Source organism: Ovis canadensis, chromosome 7, assembly GCF_042477335.2.
Source record: "Ovis canadensis isolate MfBH-ARS-UI-01 breed Bighorn chromosome 7, ARS-UI_OviCan_v2, whole genome shotgun sequence".
NCBI classification, from domain to species: domain Eukaryota; kingdom Metazoa; phylum Chordata; class Mammalia; order Artiodactyla; family Bovidae; genus Ovis; species Ovis canadensis.
In genome coordinates this window covers 88,162,835-88,187,337 of record NC_091251.1, presented here as the reverse complement: position 1 = coordinate 88,187,337, position 24,503 = coordinate 88,162,835, and the positions used below count along the sequence as shown (strand labels likewise).

The following is a 24,503-nucleotide window of genomic DNA, read 5'->3' as shown; positions in this document are numbered from 1 at the left end:
TACTTGTACCAAAATTAAATTGAAAATTGCTTACTGATACTAGACAGTTATATCTGGGAGACTTGACTGGAAAAGTAGGAAGAATTTAGGGAAGTTTGGTGGGGATATTTTATACACAGGCATTTTCATTTACAGATGATATGAAGGACAGGATTTTTTGTTTAGGATTCCTAAAATTTAATACCAGGCCTGCTACTGGTTCCTACATGGATCAAAATTTTCTTTCAGAAGGTAAAACAATGCTATGAAATACTCCTACCAGGCATCTAAAAAGAGGCAGGCTGCTGAAAAGAGGAGGTGATCTTATAAGGAGAAAAGTGACGTTCAGAGAGAAAGCATAGCGGGCATCAAAGTCTTGTCTTTTGAAGTGACTCTGATGTAGAATTACTAAAAAGAAATACCTGGATGGGATAATCCCAAGTTCATTTTGGTCTCATACTGGTTCCCCTCTACTTTGTTCACCAAACTCTATATACTGTTGGACACGCATTTCAGAAACAGAGCCAGCTTCCCAACACCACAGATTCCTGGTACTCTCAAAAGCAGGACATGATAGTAAAGGGCACAAAATCATTTCTTGGCTGAAATAACAGGACTCAACTCACAAAAAGTGACAATAGCTCCAATAAGAAAGAACAAGCCTGAAATTATTAGTTCGGAAATGGAGGGAATAGTTCTTCGGACAGCAAGGAGTATGATTATTTGATTAATTAAAACAAATAAACAATGTCCAAAATATTAATAATAAAATAAAAACTTCCAAAGAGTGTTCTGAGCAACTCTATAACGTGCACCAACTAAACTCAGTGTTCAGTGTTCAAATGGACCAGTGACTCTCTGAGCTAAGCCATTCAATCCAAAATAGAAAAATAAAAAAGTAAAGCAGAAAAACTGTAAAACTCCTTTTTATCATCATTTTCCATTATAATGCTGGCTACATCATCATCTGATATAAAATTCTAGAAACTCCACAAAATTCCTCTTTTTAAAATTTATTTTTTTTATCAAAGAGAATGTCCAGAAACATTGAGTACTAAAGAATCTGTTCATGGCATTGTTTTACAAAAGTTCCTAATGGAGTGTGAATATTTTATTTTCTGTTGTATCCTTCACTTATTAATGATGAGGTGGATGAACCGGTGCAATTACTTAAAAAAAAAAAAAAATTCCAGACAAAAACATCCATTCTCATTCTGAATCTGTTGACTGGAGTGAATTCAGTGGTTACAATACCACCACTGGCTAAGGATCAAGCTCCCCACAAGAGGGAACTATTCAAGTCATCTCATTTGGTCACATAGGTCTCTCAGGCATAGGCACCATGTTTGAAGTCTCACACAAAACGTCTGTGTCACTTAAATTACACAATGTGGCAGTGTTTGTTTCATGGGGACATAGTCTTGAAAGAAGGGGTAACGTAGAAAACAATCTGTTTGCATGTTATACATGAGTACATTATTGGACTGTGCATGGGTTTAAGGGCACTGTAGCCCTTGTTAAAGAGCAATTCCACCAATGAAGCATCTGGCAGATCCCAGCTGCTCCTGATGCTGAAGATGTTGATTCGTTTTAACCACGGGCTGTTAGGTTGGGGCCTTCTTCATCTACTGTTTGGCTCAAATGGTTTGAACTGAGTTTGGTGGTCTTTCTGGTCCATCTAAGCTTTATTTCTCAGCCTCAGGGTATGTGGGGTACTTGACCGTTTCTATCTTCTCTCGAACTTTGTAGGAGGGATACAGGCCCGTCCTTCCCAGTTTTCTGTTGACACCTTTAGAATAGCCATCCCAATGATTTCCAGCCACACCAATGATATCTCCAGGTTCCATGGGGATTTCATCCGCAGTTCGAGGTTCGTGAGGATAAATGGCAATCTGGTTGTGGGCATTTTGGCCTCCAAAATAGTAGATGTCATCCAAAGAATGGAAGTTTGCAGAGGCATCGGGATGCAGTGTCTGCATGATCTCATAAGCAACTCGACAGACCTTGGGAAAGCATGAAAAAAAAATCTGTTAGTACATGTAAGATCGCCTTCGTAGCAATCCGAGAGCCCTTGCCAAAGAGACGAGGACTAAGCTAGGACCGGGGCTGAGAGAACGAGTGGTAGATTCCAGTCCCAGGTTTTCAGTCCCTTTGCTCTCAGATGATGGTACAAAGTCATTCTTCATTTCTTTGCCTGTATCTTTTTTTTTAACATAGAAGATAATTACAATTAGGATCTTGCAGAGAAAAAAAGTATATGTATATATTGTGCAAAGTATTTTGAGAATAAACACTTATTAAGAGCCACAGAGTGCTGGGCAAAAATAACATAGTCTGTGCCCTTGGTGAACTTTAAGGTTCAGGATTATAAATACTTTACACAAATGCTGCTGCTCCCTTCCTTTCATTCAGTGTTAATAAATCACATACTCTTTTCTGCTAATTTAGATCTGGTCTCAGAACTCTTCTCAACAGAAATTCATGTAATTACTGACAATCAACTATTGCCAAATGAGCTAAAACATATCTGCCACTTCTGCTCTGAAGAGTTTCGTGTGTGATGTGTAGACAGCAGCAGTCTAGATTGAAACAAGATGAACTAGCCCTTGGGGAAGGCGCATCTACCTGATGCATTTAAGGCTACTTAAAGGATCCCTCTGTCCAAAGAACACCTAAGATTCTCATTGGATGGCAGCTGAAATTCCTCAGTCCTTGAGCTTCAGACTTGCTAAAAAGGTAAACTATCTTAATGGAGGTATAACATTCTAAACAACTAACAAATATATTCATTATATAGTAAATGGGTTTCAGAAACTTTTTTAAGAATAAGTGAAAACAAAAGAGAATACTATCATTTTGCTTAGAAAATTCTTCCATTATGTACTATGAACACAGGACTCAACTGAGGTCAAATTTTTCTACATCTCCAGTTGTAGTTATCTCAGTTAATGGAGTTTTATTGTCCCTATATCAATACTTTTGCACATATTTAAAATGATGCTAATAATAACTCTTAATCTTCTCAGTGGAGCAATTTAAGGTACCCAGTAGTACCTTCGGCATTCACAATATCAAAACTGAATTCTTAAGTGTTATGAGTAAATAGAATCTGATTAGGTTAATAATCAACTTAAGTCTTTAAAAACAATCTGAATTTCAGGAACTGGAGGGGCACTTCTTAAATGCCATATATAATTTGCAAATAAAACTAAGTTTAGACAGTATGTTTAACTTTGCAGATAGGGACTAATTCTAGTGCTAGGATTTCAACTAGACCTAGAACCAAGAGAATAAGTTTGCTTTCAAATCTGCTACTTTGTCAACAAACTAATTTTATATTGGGAATGTCACAGTATAATTGACATCACTGGTAGAATACTGAAACTATAATAAAATGAGGCTAAAAAAGATTTTGAACTTGGACTTCATGTTTAGTCAGAGGCCCATACAGGGTTTGCAAAATCAAGTGAAGACTTTGGAAAGAATCTAAATAATTAAAACAAAGTAGCTCCAATAATAGCAAAGTACAATAACAAAGACAGAGGTTAATGTTTACTGAGTTTTACTTAGTTTTTCCTGTCGGACATTGCTTCCAAGGTCTAATTTAATTGTCAGGAGTCCCATAATATTCTATCATGTTTGTTTTATGGATGTCAAAGATCAGTTAAGGAAAATGGCCAGAGTTATACTATTATTAAGTGGCATATTCAGGTTTTGAACCTAGGCAGAATGTGTATACTTGTTAACTGCTAAGCATATTTTTTCTTGCAGATCCTATTCTCCATGCTCACATTTTGGATAGCATAAGGCCAAGGCAGGCCTTGGGAAAACCTGAATTGTATTTTCAGGGTCCCTCCACCCCGTTTTCAATTATCCCTAGTCAGGGATGCTAGACCTTGTACCACCTTGGGATGACTACAATGTCCATCATGGCAATGGACCCTAATGTGTCTTCCCCTTTCGCTAATTAACTTCTCATTCTCATAAAAACAACACTGCCTTCAGTCCCACACCCTTAGGAATGTGCTTTCTTTTGAGGGTATTCCTAATGATCAGTTTATGTTTGGCTAGCAATAGTTGCTCTGATACTTTGGCCACCTGATGCAGAGAGCCACCTCACTGGAAAAGACCCTGATGGTGGGAAAGATTGAAGGCAAAAGGAGAAGTGGGTGGCAGAGGAATGAGATGGTCAGACAGGATCATTAACTTAACGAACATGAATTTGAGCAAACTCCAGGAGATAGTGGAGGACAGAGGAGCCTGGCATAATGCAGTCCACAGAGTTGCAGAGTCAGTCCTGACTTAGTGTCCGAACAACAACAACAACAATCAATAGTTGTTGATGTATTAACCTGATGGATAACATACATACCTTCTTATGCCAAAGAAATTATGAACGGTGGGCCAATAAAAGGCTCCTTCTTATAATAACGGCAATAATGAGAGCAGGTGAGCCTACTGACCACTGTTCTAATAGCTGGGCTTGTACACACTTTTTCTCAACTCATTTAACTCTCACAACAACCCTATGACTTGGTTACTATTATTATTTATATTTTATAGCTGAAGAAACTATATTAATATTTCCAAAAATCTCCAAAAATTAAACAAAATGAATAAAGGGGTTAGTAAATGGCAGAATACTTTGGCCACCTGATGTGAAGAACTGACTCATTGGAAAAGACCCTGATGCTGGGGAAGATTGAAGGTGGGAGGAGAAGGGGACAACAAAGAATGAGATGGTTGGATGGCATCACCGACTCAATGGACATGAGTTTGAGGAAGCTCCGGGAGTTGGTGACGGACAGGGAGGCCTGGCATGCTGCAGTCCATGGGGTCGCAAAGAGTTGGACATGACTGAGAGACTGAACTGAACTGACTGAAATGGCAGAAATGTAATTAGGACTCTGTCTCTAAACCACACACTCAGCTGCCTTAGAGTGTTAGGATAAGAACCTAGAATAGTGCCTGCCTCAAAGAAGCCACTCGATAAATACCTTCTGAATGAATACTGCTCCATGTACAATATTAGTCCAGCAGCTGAGATGCAAGTCCACTGGTGATATTAATCCTTAAGATCCATATAGAACATTCTGAGTAATTAAATTTTTTCTCTATGTTAACCAGGGGGCAATTTACTGTAAAGAGTTGGAAAGCTGACTATAGTGTCAATGTTTGCATTTAATCACTCTAGGTATCCTCTCACGAGAAGGAAATGGCAACCCACTCCAGTGTTCTTGCCTGGAGAATCCCAGGGACGGCAGAGCCTGGTCGGCTGCCGTCTATGGGGTCGCACAGAGTCAGACACGACTGAAGCGACTTAGCAGCAGCAGCAGCAGGCGTCCCCTCTGGGCTTTACAAATCCAAATCACACAGCAGGTAAATGACGCCTTCCAGCTGATGTCAATACTCATCTTTGATACATGACAGGTAGCGTGATTGCGAGGAGTCGTCTTTATGGTTTGCAAAGCAGTGGATGGCCATATGTAGTATGCCTTATTCCACTCACTGCTGACGTGTCACTGTACTGTTTTTAGAACACTACTAAGCACACAGTTATGAGTAAGAGCAAAAATCCTGCCAAAGGATGAAACACAGATATGACTGTATTAAGAAAAAAATTTAAAAAGGAAGGAAAGTCCAAGGAAAGTCTGAATTTTGTCCCTAACAACCAGCTGAGCTTTGCATGAACCTCCAAAGCTTTCTGAGAGTAGATGGGATATTGGTTTTTTGTCAAAATAGACAGGGCCAGAAAGATCTCTCACGTGTGAAAAGCTGGAAGTGGGCTCGTGCCTCTCTGTGTGAGGCTGGGGTATCTGTGCATTTTTACTGTAAACTGCTCTATTTTGCTCTTCAGTGAGAAGGCAGTATCCACTGCTATTTCATAACCACACCTCCATGGAGATCCCTATCTAGAGCTGTCTGTCTGGAAATAAAATCAATCAGTGTCTGGCTTTTCCTTCTGGGCTTTCCAAAATCTGATGCAAAGTGTGACGAAGCAAGTTGTGTTGTGTGTGATTTAGAATGAAACAACAGAAAATGCCACAAGAATGTCACATTAAGTGCCACACAGGAAGTGTCGCAAGGGGAAAAAAATGTGTCCTATGGTGATTTTAATGACTGAGAAACTACTGAACAAATATTGACTGCTCCTTAAAAAACATCAATTACCTATAGTCTTTAAAATGGACATCTACAACCATTTTTGTAAATGAGATTTCAAGTGATAAAACCTGATTGTAAAACTTGATAGGCAGTATTAAAAAAAACAAAACCCTTCTGATATTTTGCCCAGAGTGAGCTGTCAACTGCTGTTATTTCTCCAAATGTAATTTCTTTGCTTCAGATTTAAGATGGTTTTGTTAAATATGAAAATAAATGACACAGTAGATACTTAGGGCATACACAACTTCCAGTAACACAGAACAAGGTTAGAGTATTTGGTAGAATAGTCTGGAATATGACTCACTGCATAGCTTTCAAAACTTAGTTGATGTTCTTGAAAAATAATGCCTCTAAATTTCAGACTAAATCCTATAGCTTGTTTTCTTCAATTTATGAAGCTTTTAGGACAAACCTAACTTTGAGAAAAAGCTTTGATGAAGGAATTCAGAAAACTAAGAGTAACAACAGAAACAAAATTAGAGAGCAGAGTCATATTCTTGGCTTTTAAAAACTTTTCACTTAAGGAGAGAGAATTCCCAGACCTTATTTGTGGATATAAAACCAAGGATGTTTAGAAGCCCTCAGGCTGAGAAGGATGGATCCAAAACCTTATAAAGAATCCTGATTAAGGAGTCATGACATTTCTGCCTATAGTTTCTTAAACATCAACCAGGCCTTGCAATTTCCCTCCAACAATGCATTTTATTCTTCTAGGATTTTCTACAACAGCACACAGTCAACAGATAAACTCTCACTTGTTATATAGGATAAATGCTCTCAAAGGGTAGTAGTATACAGGAGACAGAAAGTTTACATGACTGAAACTGTAGGATTGCCAAAGCATTATAAAGAAGAGTCTAAACTCTTATTCCTTCTCACCATTTCTTGAAATGAGATTATCATCAAGGAAAATTTGAAAGTTGGTTGTCCATGTTTTATTCTGGGCTGAGATTTGGTTCTCATTGTTTTATTTTCTTGTCCCCCTTCCCACTTTCTAGCATGCCTGTGGCATAAATAAGAAAGCCTGCAGATTAATTTTCCTAAAGTTAAAACTATACATAAGTTCACCTACATTTGTGACAGCAAATACTGTTACTTATCACTCACCCTTTGGGAATGAAGAGTTTTTGTTCTTTAAAATTCATTATACGGTGATGCTGTCCTTCAATAAGCTAAAGAAATTTAAGATGGTGCCTTGGCATAGCAATTAATATGCTGAATGTTCCTGTTTGTTCTTCTTTATGAAGAACTGTTACATGCATCAATGCACACAGTGGCTATGTGGACCCCACACATCACCTGTGACCATAAGTAGAGGCAGCGGTGTCCTTGAATAGCATGTTTCATGTTCCTTCCAAAATGGGAGAACAAATAGTCTGAAATGGGGCCATGTGAAAAAGAGCTGCTCACATAAATACTGTAGAGTCTAACAGGCAAAGACAGTCCTATTCCTATATAAATAATGTGAGGGAGTGAGTGAAGTGAGTGAAATCGCTCAGTTGTGTCCAACTCTTTGTGACCCCATGGACAGTAGCCTGCACCAGGCTCCTCCATCCATGGGATTTTCTAGGCAAGAGTACTGGAGTGGGTTGCCAATTCCTTCTCCAGGGAATCTTCCCGACCCAGGGCTCAAACCCAGGTCTCCCGCACTGCTAGACAGACGCTTTACCGTCTGAGCCACCAGGGAAGTCCCATATAAATAACAGCTAACATTGCATTTAATATATCGCTCAGTACTATTCTCAGTGCTTTTTACCTATAATAACTCTTTAATTCTTCACTAAAACTTTATGCAGTAGGTATTATTATTACTATTTTTATAGCGAGGGGAAAAAAAAGTCAGTGATAGTCTAAGTAATTTGTTCAAATGCTGCAGTCACTAAGTGGTCAAAGATGGATTTAAAACCCAGGTAGTGTGACCCCAGAACCTACAATGCCTCATTCTTATTCCCTGCCTTGTGAAGTTAAAAGCTTGACACTTATGCCATCAGCGAGTTTTTCTCCAACTCCACTGCTGCTGTTGTTGAGACATTTTGGGGGCATTTTTCAAAACAATCCCAATTTTGATTTATGGCAAGGAAACTGTGAGCCAGCAACCAACTTCACTCACACCATAAAAATATTAAACTGTATCAAATGCCTTTATACTAAAAATATTTTCAAAAATACTGAAGTGCAAGTAAACTCAAAGATTTATCACCAAGTGTGGAATTATTCCACCATATCAAATGCTAGAGCCATTAGTCATCAAGAAAGGAGGTGATCACATTTAGCAAACTGCTACTCATTATATAAATATAAGGTATTTTTACTATTAAACTTTTATTCTGAACCCTAACATAAAATGTCTGAGATATTCAAATCTATTTTGGGACACAAAATATTGGTTCAAATTAGGAGAGTTCTTTTGGATGAACTTTGACTTGCCAAGAGTTTTAACGAACAATATAATATATAATCACGAATCTTACTCCTTTGGACACAATCAGACCTCTCAGCACTCTTTCTTCATATAAACTGTCTTTCTGGATCTGAGGTCTGAAGAACACACTGAGGTTAATATTATGCATAAAATAGAACAAAGAAGTATGAACAATATGTTCTTCTAATCTGGACAGGTTTCCATTATCATGAAGTGACAGAGCTCCTGACTTTTGGGTCAAAAGTGTTGTGAGGCTACAAGGACCAAAAATTCTATAGCACATCACTGAAAAGGAAAAAAAAATTTCTTTTTTTCTTTCCAGAATGAGCTTAACAGCCTAATTAAGGAGAGCTGGAAGAAAGGATGGAAAACACAGAGCACTTGTAAGTCTCACTGTCTACCTACATGTAAGATCTGCCAATGTTTAGACATGCTTATATTTGAGTGTGTGTGTATGTGTTCAGTCACTCAGTGTGTTCGACTCTTCGTGACCCCATGGGATTATCTAGGCAAAGATCAACTCCTCTGTCCATGGGGTTATCTAAGCAAAAATACTAAAGAAGTTTGCCATTTCTTCCTTCGGGTTGGGGGAGGGGGCGGTCTTTCCGATCCAGGTATTGAACTGGTGTCTCCTGTATCGGCAGGTGGATTCTTTTACCACTGAGCCACCTGGAAAGCCCTTTGTTTAATTTTAGAGCTTTATAATTAGAGCAGTGGTTCTTACAAGGACGATTTTGCCCTCTCACTTCCCCAACCTGGGACATTTGGCAACGGTCTGGAAACATTGTTGACTGTTAGAACTTGAGATGAGGGTCTACTGGCCACAGATGCTGCTAACCATGCTATAGTGCACAATACAATGGCCCACAACAACTTATCCAGCCCCTAAAGTCAATGGTGCCAGGTTGAGAAACCCTGGACTAAAGGAACAGACTTTAGGCCTAAAATTTATGCCTAAAGTTATGACTAACCTAGATAGCATATAGAAAAGCAGAGACATATTACTTTGCCAACAAAGGTCCATCTAGTCAAGGCTATGGTTTTTCCAGTGGTCATGTATGGATGCAAGAGTTGGACTGTGAAGAAAGCCAAGTGCTGAAGAATTGATGCTTTTGAACTGTGGTGTTCGAGAAGACTCTTGCGAGTCCCTTGGACTGCAAGGAGATCCAACCTGTCCATTCTAAAGGAGATCAGCCCCGGGTGTTCTTTGGAGGGAATGATGCTTAAGTTGAAACTCCAGTACTTTGGCCACCTCATGTGAAGAGTTGACTCATTGGAAAAGATTCTGATGCTGGGAGGGATTGGGGGCAGGAAAAGACTCTGATGCTGGGAGAAGGGGATGACAGAGGATGAGATGGCTGGATGGCATCACTGACTCGATGGATGTGAGTCTGAGTGAACTCCGGGAGTTGGTGATGGACAGGGAGGCCTGGTGTGCTGTGATTCATGGGGTCGCAAAGAGTCGGACTGAGTGACTGAACTGAACTGAAGTGAACTGAAGGAGGAGGTGGTGAATTTGGAAATTATTGATTCAATTGCTCTAACAACAACCATTCGAAAATGTGTTATTTGCACCTGTTGATCACACAGGCACACAGCCAGATTATCAAAAGCAGTTGAGAGGGACTAGGTAGTTACACGGAGAAGGCAAAGGCACTCCACTCCAGTACTCTTGCCTGGAAAATCCCATGGACGGAGGAGCCTGGTAGGCTGTACTCCATAGGGTTGCTAAGAGTTGGGCACGACTGAGCGACTTCACTTTCACTTTTCACTTTCATGCACTGGAGAAGGAAATGGCAACCCACTCCAACGTTCTTGCCTGGAGAATTCCAGAGACAGTGGGCCCCCATCTATGGGGTCGCACAGAGTCGGACACGACTGAAGCGACTTAGCAGCAGCAGCAGCAGCAGCAGCAGGTAGTTACAACTCCTCCCCTCACCTTCCATAAGAATAGAAAAGGGACCATCTCAACGATAGGATCCTGACCCCACTAAGGGAGAAATATCAGCTATAGATGCCTTCACGTTTCCCTTCGGATGAGGACTGCTGCTTTGTGACTCCTGTTCTGGGTAGCTGTCTTTGGGTCTTAACTGTAGTCTTATTCCACACTGAAGGAATGTATACAGCCTTTGTTAGGGTAAGTATCTTTCCAGCAATCATAACACCACACCATTGTGATAAAGTGCATTGTCATACAATAAACTTGCTATTTTCTTTATACTCTCTGCAGTATTTTCCCATGTAAATGATGTGACTTTCCTTTTCACATTTTCTTTTCTCTGCTTCTTCAAGCTTTTAGGCATATATTTATCTTACATGGTTTATATTTCTTGGTAATTATTCTCTAGTTATTTCATGTGAATATTTTGCTCACTAGATTCTTGACCAGGCTAAGATCTGTATCTTCAATTCCATGAAATTCCCTCTACCCCAGCATAGATCTGAGCACAAACAACCATTTAATAGCTTGTTGAATAAACTAACCAATAATATGCACATAAATAAGAGAGCTGAATAAAATCCACAACAAATATTTCTATGTTGATATTCCACTGGGCAAATAAGGCTGATTGGACACTCATAAAAACAGACACCAAACCAACGACATATAATTTTTCTGTAATAGTTAAAGAATGCTTAATATATGGTATTGCTTAAATATATTGTACTATTTCTTGCTAGGTAGAAATATAAAGGAGAAGGAGAAGGCACGGGTGACCCACTCCAGTACTCTTGCCTGGAAACTCCCATGGATGGAGGAGCCTGGTAGGCTGCAGTCCATGGGGTCGCAAAGAGTCGGATGCGACTGAGTGACTTCACTTTCACGCATTGGATAAGGAAATGGCAACCCGCTCCAGTGTTCTTGCCTGGAGAATCCCAGGGACGGGGGAGCCTGGTGGGCTGCCATCTACGGGGTCGCACACAGTCGGACACGACTGACGTGACTTAGCAACTTAGCCGTAGCAGAAATGTAAAAGGACTTGAGAGGAATTACATTTCCTCTTTCTTATTTTCTACAAAGCAATGAAGTAAGGCAAAATGCTGAGCATTTAAGTCTCTCAGTATCAGTGCACTGATGTGTAGAAATGGATGGATTCTGGTTACATATTGATTGTATGCAAAACCAGAAAGTATTAAGTAAACTTACTTGCTGTTTCTGTTAAATGCTGTGAATAAGCCAAATACTTTACAACAACCCCAGTAGCTGGCTTCATTAGAGATGTATTCAACAGCTGCTTGGAAACAACTAAATGTTCAATGCAATAAAAAAGCTATGCTTTCTGGAATCTTTTCATCTTTTCATCAAAGAGATCATTTCCCAATATTAAAACACTGCACTTGAATCATGATAACTAACATTTTTTAAAAAGATCCAAGAACTTCCTGACCTAATATAACCACAGAGTACTGACCATTTAAAAATGCTTACCTGGGATGAAAACGTACACACCAGGAAGTCTGCCTGGGAGAGAAAGTGTATATCCAGGATCACACCTCGAAGTGAATTTTCTGTGTATCGATTGTGTAGTCCAGCTGACCAAGAGATAGAGTTATCACTAATAAATTCATAATTGGGGTACCTGGAAAAAGAAACAAAATCACTGAAATCACAGAATTCTATCAGGAAGTAGTATCCTATCAACAGGAGGTGGACCTCCTTTACACAGGTGTGCCTCTCTTTCCAACAGTAAGGAGAGCTTTAACTCTGGCAATCAATAGAGTAGCTGACGAAGCATCTTTGAATCCACTGATGGGGAAGAAACCATTCTGGGGTGTCCTGTATGTTAAAAGTTATTGGCATGTCATATAAAGTACACATATGCATCAGAATGTCCCTTTCAGTTCATGAAATAATTGCAAACAGAAAGCTCTTTCTTTGTAATGAGTGACCTTGAAGAGCTTTTTCGGCCTGCTTTCATTTTTTTTCACATTGACACATTTTCATTTTATGCATTCCTCTCCCACTTTTATCCTTAAACTATCCTTTTCATCTTTTTAAAAGTGTAATTTATACATTGTCTTTTTCTTCCAGTTTTATTGATATATAATTGACATACAGTATCATGTAAGTGTAAGGCACAATGAACTGACTTACACACATCACGAAATGGTTACCACAATGAGTTCAGTCACTATCCCTCATCTCCTAAAGAGACAACATCTTTCAAAAAGGAAAAAGAAAAACTTTTCCTTGTGATGAAAACTCTAGGGATATAATGTCTTAACAACTTTCAATTGCTGTGGCTAGGACATTCAACACTACGTTGAATTTAAGTGGTGAGAATGGCCATGTTTGTCGTCTTCCTGATCTTAGAGGAAAAACTTTGAGCTTTTCACTGCTGAATATTATGCTAGCTGTGGGACTGTCATATATTACAGCCTTTGTTATGCTGAGGTACATTTCTTCTACATCTACTTAGAGTTTTATTATAAATAAATATACAATTTTGTCAAATGCTTTTTCTGTACCTATTGAGATGATCATATGATTTTTATCCTTTGTTTTGTTAATGTGGTATGTTGCACTGACGGATTTGCAAATATTGACTATCCTTGTAACCACATGATCATGGTGTATGATCCTTTTAATGTTTGGATTCAGCTTGCTGACATTCTGTTAATGATTTTTGTATCTTATCAATATTTGTCTGTATGTTTCCATTTTTGTGGCATCTTCGTCTGGCTTTTGAATCAGGGTGACCTTTGCCTTGCAGAATGAATTCAGAAGTCTTCTTTCTTCAATTTTTTGGAAGTACAGGCATTAATTCTTATTTAAATATTTCATAAAGTTCACCCATGGGGCCATCTGGTCCTTGACTTTTGTTTGTTGGAAGCTTTTTGATTAATCTTGATTCAGTTCCATTACTGGTAATTGATTTGTTCATATTTTCTATTTCTTCCTAATGTAGTCTTGGAAAACCATAAATTTCTAGGAATTTATCCATTTCTTCTAGGTTGTCCATTTATTCACATATAGTTGTTTACAGTAATCTCTTTTGATCCTTTGATTTCTGTGGTGTTGGTGTGGATAGATTGCTCATCTACGCTTTGCTTAGTTCTTTTGGGGTTTGTTCTTTTGTTTGAAACACATTATTTGTCACCTCATTTTTGCTTAATTCTCTGTGTTTATTTCTATATATTAGACAGGCCAGTTATGTTTTCTGTTCTTGGAGAAGTAGCTTATATAGGAGATGTCCTATGGGGTCCAGCTACATACTCCCCTCTGGTCAACAGAGGTTGTAAGTGGGCCGAGGGGGCACTTCTGTCGTGGTGGGGCCAACCACTGTGGGCAGGCTGGGAGGGAGTGCTAGCTCTCAGCCTGGCTGGCTGTCATGTCCTGCCTTATGTGGGGGCTGCCAGCGGCTGGTGGGTGGGTCTGGGTCCTGACACAGCTGGCTACATGGTCTGGGGAATCTTAGGGCTGGTGCCAGCCCACCGCTGGATGGGGCTGGGTTCTGGTGTGCAGGTGTGCAGGTTCTAAGGCTGGTCTGGTCTTGTTGGTGGGAAGTGCTAGGTCCCAGCACTGCTGGCTTTGGGGCCGGGGGATCCCAGTACTGGAGGCAATCACCTAGTGGGCACATAAGCCCCCAGTGCTAATAGGCTAGAAGGAGGACTCGAAAATGGAGCTTGCTAGCACCAGGGGCTCTGTGGTAGAATGAGCTTCCCACTGCCTGTGGCCAGGGTCTGTATCATCAGGGGGAGTCCCAGTTGCCTTCTGCCTCTCTAGGAGGCTCCAACCTGCTTTCAAATTTGGTCACTGAGCTTGTCCTTTAGAATATAAATGTCATCATTAAATCTCATTAAAATTTTTAGTTTAGAATTTGTGATACTTCAGACTTGTCTCCTTTAACTTCCATATGTAGGTCTGGCATGCATGCATGCTCGGTTGCTTCAGTCGTGTCCGACTCTTTGCCACCCCAGGGACTGTAATCCGCCAGGTTCCTCTGTTCATGGATTTCCCAGGCAAGAATACTGGAGTAGATAGCCATTTCCTCCTCCAAGGGATCTTCCCAACCCAGGGGTCAATTCCGTGTCTTGGGAATTGTACGTGGATTCTTTACCGCCGAGTCACTGGTGAAGCCCTAATCCCTATTAGCACCATCTTAACAAATAGTGGTGATAAAGGAACCATTCTAATAAATTTATGTTAGTAAATTCCATGTAGATGTCCACCAACTAATATTGTAGTAGTCCTGAGAGGATATGTGTTAAAAATATTGAAACAGGATGTCTTTAAAAAATCTACCATATGTTCAAATGATTCTACTCTGAATCAGAGGTTTAATTATATTTCAGTATAGAGTGAATAAATTTTCTCAGTACATGTGATAGATCAGAGTTAAGTTGTAAACTTTGGGAAGTTACATGCAAAAGGGATAATCACTGTACTTACTTTATATAATTTTTTAATAATTAAATTAAGTACTGTAAACAGCTTAGAAGAGTACCTCATATACAGTAAATGCTCAATAAATTTAGCTAATAACTAGCTGTGACTGTCAAACATTCTTTCCTCAGACATCACCTTGGTTTTATCTCTTACTTCCTCCTTGTCTCTCTGCTCAAATGCTAGCTCTTAGTGAGGAGTTTGGCAAACCTTAACCCTTCTACTTGCTTAATTTTTCTCCATGGCTCTTATCACTGGGCATAATATTAATTTACTGTTTATTTTGGGCTTCCCTGGTGGCTCAGTGGTAAAGAACCTGCCTGCTAAGCAGGAGATCTGGGTTCAATCCCTGGGTTAGGAAGATCCCCTGGAGAAGGAAATGGCAACCCACTCCACTATTTTTGCTTGGAGAATCCCATGGACAGGGGAGGCTGGCAGGCTACAGTTCTTGGGGTCACAGAAGAGTCAGACATGACTTAGCAACTAAATAACAACGGTTTACTGTCTGCATTCATTCCCGCCTCCATCATCCCTAATTAGAATGTAAACTGTAAAGAGAGGTATTTCTTCTGCTCTGTTTACTGTTATTCTAGCACCTAAAAGTGAATCTAGAATGTAACAGAAGATCAGTAAATATCTGTTGAACTAACAACAGTTTCTATTCATAAGCCCCGAGACAGCAAGCGTCAGTTTACGTGGCTTTTTCCACACAGTATTTCCCAAAGGTTAGAACTAAGCCTTATTTTCCTTTGCATCACAGCATCTAGAACTCCACATAAAGTCATGTGGATAAACACACGAACAAATGAGTGCTACCCATGACTGGGACGTTTTCCTAATTCCCTAACAGCTGCTTCAGATTTCTCTTCATTTCACAGCCTCCAAGGAGCTTTCTCTCACTGCCTCTAATAATGACTGTGAAGAAAAAGTCTCTGAGCACTGTTTCAGACTGGTATTCAGTGATCAGATCCATTTGGCCTCATTATTTTTGACATTTTGCCCTCCCAGCTCTGAATCAGGGAGATGAAGGAAATGTCACATTTGTTCTATAAAGAAAACAACCAAAGAGAGTTTTAATGTGATTCCTGTGAAGATGCATATATCCAGGCAAGGGGCTAAAACAGAAACAAATAAATATGAAAAGGCTGGAGGGTGAAGGAGGAGGGAAACTGTTAAAACACACCAGTACAGGTTGTATCCTAGAGTAAAGACTAACTCTGTCAGCGTGCTATGGGTACTGAGTGGAACAGAGTGATCCTTTTACTGAGAAGTAACACTAACATTATGCCCTTCCAAACTTAAAGGCCTCTTCCCGGCACCAAACCAAAAGGGCACCTAAGTTCCTCAGGCCTTATCGCTATATGCAAAAGAGCTTGAGGAAGGATACTGAGTGTTGAAAAAAATAGAAACAATGGAAATAATGAAGGAAAGAGATTCTGTACTTTCAACAATGAGCATGGAAAACTCCACACAAACATGCTTCTTTCTTGTCTTATGCCCACAAGTATGCAGCAGAAGAGGTCTTCCACTGTAAGGTTGCAGAGATTGGCAATGATTTAAAAAAGTATCTTTTCTTCTTTCATGTCATAAAAATTTATTTTTATATCACACACAAAGAACTAACTCGAAATTAAAAATAGTATCAAATTTTCTTTTGCGAAGTCTTTCTTCAGACTGAGGGAAAGACTCCTCTTGACTTCACTACCTAGTATACACCTCCTTCAGGACAAGTACTGATATATGATGACACCGTGATTAAGGGTTACATGTATACTGCCTATGAGTTAGACAGATACTCCTGAGAGGAGAAGCCACATATTATTTTTGGTTTCTTTGTGTATTCCTAATGTAAGAAATGCCAGGCTAGATGAAGGCACAAGCTGGAATCAAGACTGCCAGGAGAAATATCAATAACCTCAGATATGCAGATGACACCACCCTTATGGCACAAAGTGAAGAGGAACTAAAAAGCCTCTTGATACAAGTGGAAGAGGAGAGTGAAAAAGCTGGCTTAAAACTCCACATTCAGAAAACTGAAGATCATGGCATCCAGTCCCATCACTTCATGGCAAACAGATGGGGAAACAATGAAAACAGTGACAGATTTTATTTTCTTGGGCTCCAGAATCACTGAAGATGGTGACTGCAGCCATGAAATTAAAAGACGCTTACTCCTTGGAAGAAAAGCTATGACAAACTCAGACACCATATTAAAAAGTATAGACTTTACTTTGCTGACAAAGGTCCATCTAGTCAAAGCTATGGTTATTCCAGTAGTCATATATGGATGTGAGAGTTGGACTATAAAGAAAGCTGAGTGCCAAAGAACTGATGCTTTTGAACTGTGGTGTTGGAGAAAACTCTTGAGAGTCCCTTGGACTGCAAGGAGATCCAACCAGTCCATCCTAAAGGAAATCAGTACTGAATATGCATTGGAATGACTGATGCTGAAGCTGAAACTCCAATACTTTGGCCATCTGATGCAAAGAACTGACTCTTTGGAAAAGACCTTGATGCTGGGAAGGAGGAGAAGGGGACAACAGAGGATGAGATGGTTGGATGGCATCACCGACTCGATGGACATGAGTCGAGTGTTTGAGCAAGCTCTGGGAGTTGGTGATGGACAGGGAAGCCTGGCATGCTGCAGTCCATGGGGTGCAAACAGTCACAGATGACTGAGCGACTGAACTGAACTGAACTGAATGCCCTGTAAGTGTGTCTAGCAAATCGTATGTAGTTAGATAAAATGGTGAAGACATTTACCACTGTGGCTGATTCTTCATTGGATATGGCAACCAAATGCTTTAGAAAACCTTTTTAACAGATTTCCCTTGCTTCTATTTATTTAAATAAACTTAATTTTAGGAAGAGCTCATCCCGCATTTTTCATAAAGAGCAAAATAAATATGTAAATATTTAATCTGAGAGATTTTTAATGGCTTGTTTTTTCCTCCTGTTCCACTCCTACCCTCAATCTCCATTATCTCAGGGTACAATATTGGACAGACAATTTTGACAGTTCTTATTTCTTTGACTGCCAACGGTAGTAGTATCTACTGCCAACTGTACTATAAGGATTGCTTGGTGTAAGAATATCATGCTGTGCTATGGATCACAGCTGTAACATGTTCATTTTCTTTTATCTAAATACTTTCAAGCCCAGAAATCCAGATTAAGGAAATAATATGGATAATTTTAGGCACACCTCACTGCACTCGAAATAACCTGTCAAATATTGGGAGAATGGTCAAGCAAGCAATGGTATTTCCATTTACTGGATATTTAATCACTGAAAAAAAGAGGAGACAATGGCTTTTTTTTTTTTTAAGGAAACTGTGAAAAGGGATCTATTGCTGTATTAAGAAAAAGAAGAGTTCAAATTATACAGAATATCATCAACTTTTAAAATGTAAAACTGTACAAATATCAGAAGGAAATATGCTGACATTTAAGTAGTTGTTACCACTGAATAATGAGATCATGAGTAAACTCTTTTCCTTGTTTGTATACTCACCAACTCCATATTTTCTAATGAGCATGAACTATTTTGTTAATCAAGGGGAAAATTTATGATGCATTCAAGAACAAGTAAAAGAGTAAATAAAGTAATATTTTAAGATTTTTTTCAACTAAGCTACACATTCAGTCAGGTGTTTTAAAATGAAGGACTAAGATGAACTATTTCTACTTTGTTTCTAATAGGTCTGCATATCAAACTGGAATAGTATCTGTGGAATTTATTTCTTATGTTTTGTGTCCAAATCTTCATTCAATCCCTAACTCTTATACAAGAATTATAAGTATAATATATAACGTGGCTTCTATTTGGCTGATGAATTTCTCGGCCTTTTGGCTTGTATGTGTATATATGTGTGTGAGAGAGAAAGAGTGTGTGTCTGTGTGTATAATCCATAGAGGGAGCCTTAAAGAAAAAGCAATTTATATCAGGTTAATTTACATTCTTATGAGGTAGAAATAGGGTTTAAAGGATTATCCAGTGATTTGGATAAATGCTTGCATTATAGTATTCATTCCAGATTGGTTTTTCTTCCCAACATTTGTTTTTCTTTGTGACATAAAAAGGATTGAGAAACAAATTAATTAAAAGTCAAATAGGTCAAATGACTAACTGCTAATAAAATGTTTTCAAACTGACTGGACTGAAATGAACATAAGTCAGTACTTACTGAACACTTACTAGAACTAGGTATAGTTTCAAAGTGCTTATAATGTGAGGGAACCAGAAATAAGCAAGTGCTAAACATTAAGATAAATGCACTTAGGGGAGGAACACTTAGTCAAGGGTTCAGGGATGATTCTGGAGTAGATGGTATTACTGAACTGCAAGGAAACCAAACCAGTCAACCCTAAAGGAAATCAACCTTGATTATTCATTGGAAAGACTGATGCTAAAGCTGAAGCTCCAATACTTTGGCCACCTGACACAAAGCCAACTCATTGGAAAAGACCCTCATGCTAGGAAACATTGAGGGTAGGAGGAGAAGGGGATGACTGAGACAGCTGGAAGGCATCACCAACTCAATGGACATGAATCTGAGCAAACTCTGGGGGACAGTGAAGGGCAGGGAAGCCTGGCATGCTGCAGTCCACAGGGTCACAAAGAGTCGGACACGACTCAGTGACTGAACAACAACAAAAGCGCTACTCGTACTGTCCGTTCTCCTACAAGAGTAGGAATTCCTTGGGAGCAGAGAGTGTCTTGCATGTCATGCACTCCCCAGCACCTAGCACAGTGCCTGAAATACAGGCGGGTGGGCTCAGTATCAATGGTGTTGCTCAGTACAAGCTGGCAGTCCTTATTCTTTCACCAACAAAACTCCGCCTTTGATTCTCTTTTTAAATAATAGAATCTCCAAAGTCCAGAAGTTTTTACAAGGTGAAAACTTGTATCTTACACATGGTTTCAGTTGCCTTCAATTCTTAGTGAAGACTATAAGAGCAAAAGGACAAGTACGTTGTGTGTTTGATTTTTAACAGTCTTGTGAATTGATTAGTGTTATGGACTGAATGTTTGTGTCCCCTCAGAATTCATATGTGTAAGCCCTAACTCCCAATGTGATAATATTTGGAAATGGGGCCTTTGGGAAATCCTTAGCATGGGGCCCTTATGATGGAATGGGCGTCCTTACAAGAGACACCAGAAAGCTTGCCCCTCTGCCTTCCAAGCACACAAAGGTCATGTGAGTATATTACGAGATGACTGCTGCCTACAAGTCGAGAGAATGGGGTTTCACAATGAAGTCTACACCTTGCTGGCACCACAAATATGCTTTGATCATAATAACAGTTGCACGAGCACACAGCTGTTTGAATTTAAAACCCCCAATAATCAGTAATAAAATTCAGTGTAACAAGAATCACCAGTCGTGGGAATTAAGGATTCATTCTGACTGAAAAGAGATGATCCACTGTAGAATCATAGTTCATCTAACTTACTTTGTTTTTGCCTCCTTTAATAAAGAAGGGTCATCTGTGGCCAAATAAACTCTTTTTTTATCCACTTTCATTCTGCGAGCAAGAAGCTGAAAATGTTCTTCAACATGCACCATGTATTCCTCAATGGGATGGAAGGCTGCTTCTGTTCCCACTTTGTCTGTGCGTCTAACATGGACTCTGTAAGGACAGAGAGATAAAGTCAGATTCCGCTGAAAATGCTCCAATCCAGAGAGTACTTTTAGGGTATTCAGCTTTATACCTCTATTCATGGTGGCATTATGGACATTTCCTTTTCTTTTTAAAAAAATTTATATATTTTAATTGGAAGATAGCTACTTTACAATAGTGCGATGGTTTTTGCCATACATCAACATAAATCGGCCCTTCTCTCACATCCCTTCCCACCCTATCCCTCCAGGTTGTCACAGAGCACTGGCTTTGGGTGCCCTGCATCATACATCAAACTTGCCCTGGCTATGTTTTATACCTGGTAATGAATATGTTTCAATGCTTTCTTTCAAATCATCCCACCCTCTCCTTCCAATGAGTCCAAAAGTCTGTTCTGTATATCTGTGTCTCCTTCGCTGCCCTGCATGTAGGATCGTCAGTACCATCTTTCTAGATTCCATATATATATGTGTTAATATACAGTATTTGCCTGACTCATTTCACTATGTATAGTAGGCTCTAGGTTCATCCACCTCATAAGAACTGACTCAAATGTGTTCCTTTTTATAGCTGAGTAATATTCCACTGTGTATATACACCACAACTTTATTCTGTGGATGGACATCTAGGTTGCTTCCATGTCCTAGCTATTGTAAATAGTGCTGCAGTGAATATGGGTACATGTGTCTTTTTCAATTCTGGTTTCCCCATTTATGTACATTTAAACCAAGTTTTCTTTCATTTTCAACATTAGAAAAAAATAAAACCAATATTAAAAAATTCAAACACATGTATTCTAAATATATTTGCATATTAATACAAGGGGGATTAGGAAATAAGTCTTTGAAAAATGCTTTAAAGAGAAAGTAATTGGCAAATCAGAAGTAAATGGGAGATTCTAGGGTTAGACTGTATACAAGGCAGCAAAAACCAACCAAAAAACTAGAAATAATTTTTAATATCTTTGACAATAAAGGATGTCAAGACTCACAGTTATTATTATAGAACATTAAATATATCATTTGTAATGTCTTGATGCCAAGTTTTCTTTTTCTTCATTTTATCCTATATCAGTAACAGCAGCTTGTAGAGTTTAAAGCTAAGGAAAACACAGACCTGCAAGGATAGTCTCTATAGCACAATCAAGGCAAGGCACACCTTTTAAGAGTTCTTACTATTTTAAGTTCGTAGAACCATTCCAAACTTTTTTTGTTGTAGGTATAATGAATTTCCATTCTCTGCTGTTTTACCCTACCAAATACAAGGAGAGACTAATTTCATCTGTCCTATTTAAGAAAAGCTCAAAAACTGTGAAATTGTAGAACTGGGGACACAAAAGTTACACTGTCTTGCACTAAGGCCTCAACTTTCAACAGTATTTTAATGAAATTAAGAATAATAGTAATCACAGTTGGTTTTCATAAGTTAAAACACTCCTTACATTTGCCCTTTCTATAACCCCTCTCTTCCCAAGTTACTAAACCACTGCTCATAAAAAGAAAAGAACAAGATAGATTTGTTTCCTTTTAGGTCATAATATATGAGCAAGTCTTAAGTCAAGCCTGGGGCTTCCCTGGTGGCTCCGATGGTAAAGGATCTGCCTGCTGTGCTGGAGACCCAGGTTCGATCCCTGGGTTGGGAAGATACCCTGGAGAAGAGAATGGCAACCCACTCCAGTATTCTTGCCTGGAGAATTCCATGGACAGAGGAGCCTGGCGGGCTATAGTCCATGAGGTCACAAAGAGTCAGACATGACTGAGCGACTAACACTTTCACAGTAAGTCAAGCCTGCTGCTGCTGCTAAGTTGCTTCAGTTGTGTCCGACTCTGTGCGACCATAGACGGCAGCCTATGAGGCTCCCATTTATTATGAATCTGGAGTGAGGCTTCAGTTTCACTGCAGTTACTCTGTCATCTTCACGGCTATTCTTTCCTTTGCATTTCAGATGATAGTCCAGGTGTGAATCCTAGCATATGAGCACCTATTGTATCACATCTTTTCCTTTTTACAATCTTCTTAGTCACTGGTTCTCTCAGGAAATTTGGAATTGTTCATTGTGCTCTGGAGATGAAATGGGACAGAAAGAACAATTCCACTGAATTTCAATGAGAAGTTTCATAAGAAGAAACACTACTTGAAATTCTGATTTTTACCATGCATTTGTTTTAGTACCATTTAGAACAGGGGTCAGTAACTTAGGTACATATGAAGATGAAGACACAAGTGGAAAAATGGGAAAGGAGATCTATAACAAAAAGGAACAATCAAAGGAAGAGGAACAGAGTACTACTAAGCAATTCTCTCAGTTCTCCAAGTATTCCTAAAACTAGGCCTGGACCAATAATTTGAGAGAGGACCTTAAATGGAATTTCATGAAAGAATTAGAATGTTAGAGCTGTGAAGGATATTAGAATATAACTCTTTCATCTAACAGTTAAAGAAACTGAGGCCTCTGAAGACATTTCAGGAAACAAAATGACAACATAAGGCAAAAAGGAATGTTGGTTTCTTTCACTTGCATTTCAGCCCAGTCTTGTAAAAGTAAAAGTTATTTGTGTACTTGCCTGATTTTCAGTATCACAGCTCCTCTAGGGCAAGGAATTTGATTTTATTTATTCCCAATTCCACCAAACACAACAAATAAATAAATGAATGAATGATGGGTAGACACAAAAATCTATTATTGTGTTAACAGATACCTATTATCTAACCCAGTGCTTTTTTTTTTTTTTTAAATACACAAAAAGTGACAATTAAGGAAGGCCAAGGATAACCAAGCAAGTTGTCCAAAGTGACATGACTTGCTACGTGGCAGAAACTAGTCTGGACTCCTAGATCTTGAATTCTAGTACACCCATCTTTCAGACAACACACCGCCTCAGTGTGCAAATAACTTAGTTGTCTGCAGAACTTCAAGTTCCTGTATTTGGTCAGTTCTCAATGTGGGGGATGCTCCATGAACAATTAATAAAGGTAGCTTTCTGTTATGCAAAACTACAGGTTATCCAAACAAAGTTAAGAAGCTTTACGTCCTGGTTTTGCCTTTATAAACTCTGGAACTTTGGGAAGAGATTTTCTGTAAAATGGTCATCTCTGCCTACTTCACTGGACTGTATTACAGGATCACTGAGATAATGCAGTTGAAGTTATTCTGGTAATATAACTACTATCCTGCATCTTTCTCCACCTTGAAAGTTCTGTTCCAACACTGTGGTTCTGAAGGCTTTCTTGGTCCAGAAAGTACATTTCCCCTTCTCTGACTTCTCATAAGACTTTTATGCTTTTCCTCAGGGCATTAATCACATTCTCCCAGTATAATGTTAGTTGTTAAGTCTCTTTTCCCATGGACTGTAATGAGTTGAAAGGAGTCATTTAAAAAAAATTAATCTTGGTCCCCCACAGTAGCAGGTATTCAATAAATGTTCTGCAGATAAGTGAATGAATCAACACATGTATTAATATTAATCAATAGCTGACTTTATTACAAACAACAGAAGCTGCAGAATGCCATAGTCTAGCCTACAGATCTATTTTCAGGAATTACTTAAGCATCAGTCTCTCTGAAAGGTAATAACATTTTACAGTGTATTTTCTCCCTACAGAACCAAAATCCTTTTTCCATTCTTATATTATCACATCATCATTTTTAGGGGAGGTATTACCTTCCCTATTTTACAAATGGAAAAAAAATAAAAGCTCAATAATACTATTATTAAGTAACTTGACCCAGAATTAGGGAACAGGCAGGAGTATTACCAAGGTCACTTAACTCATATTCTTTCCTTTAGGCAAAGAACATTTCCTGTGGTGTGAAATCTGGCATCAGGACAAGAAAAACTCCTTATTCATAACTTTTTATGTATTGGTATAGGACAGAGCACATGCTTGTGAGCAAAGGTGTTCCTTTGGACTTTTTTTGCTTCC

The 24,503-nt window shown here is 39.0% G+C and overlaps 1 protein-coding gene across 8 annotated transcripts in view; it reads right to left on the bottom strand.

Moving 5' to 3' along the window:
- Positions 1 to 976: 976 nt before the first annotated feature.
- The window catches only part of FUT8 (fucosyltransferase 8), a 315,512-nt gene continuing 291,985 nt past the window's right edge, over positions 977 to 24,503 (bottom strand). For all 8 annotated transcript variants that reach the window (XM_069596833.1, XM_069596835.1, XM_069596832.1 and 5 more), the window contains 3 exons: positions 20,412 to 20,588; positions 11,997 to 12,147; positions 977 to 1,982 (listed from right to left, as the gene is read on the bottom strand). In XM_069596833.1, coding sequence (XP_069452934.1) covers positions 1,665 to 1,982; positions 11,997 to 12,147; positions 20,412 to 20,588 — 646 coding nt within the window. In that variant the 3' untranslated portion in view covers positions 977 to 1,664. The remainder of the gene's footprint in view (positions 1,983 to 11,996; positions 12,148 to 20,411; positions 20,589 to 24,503) is intronic.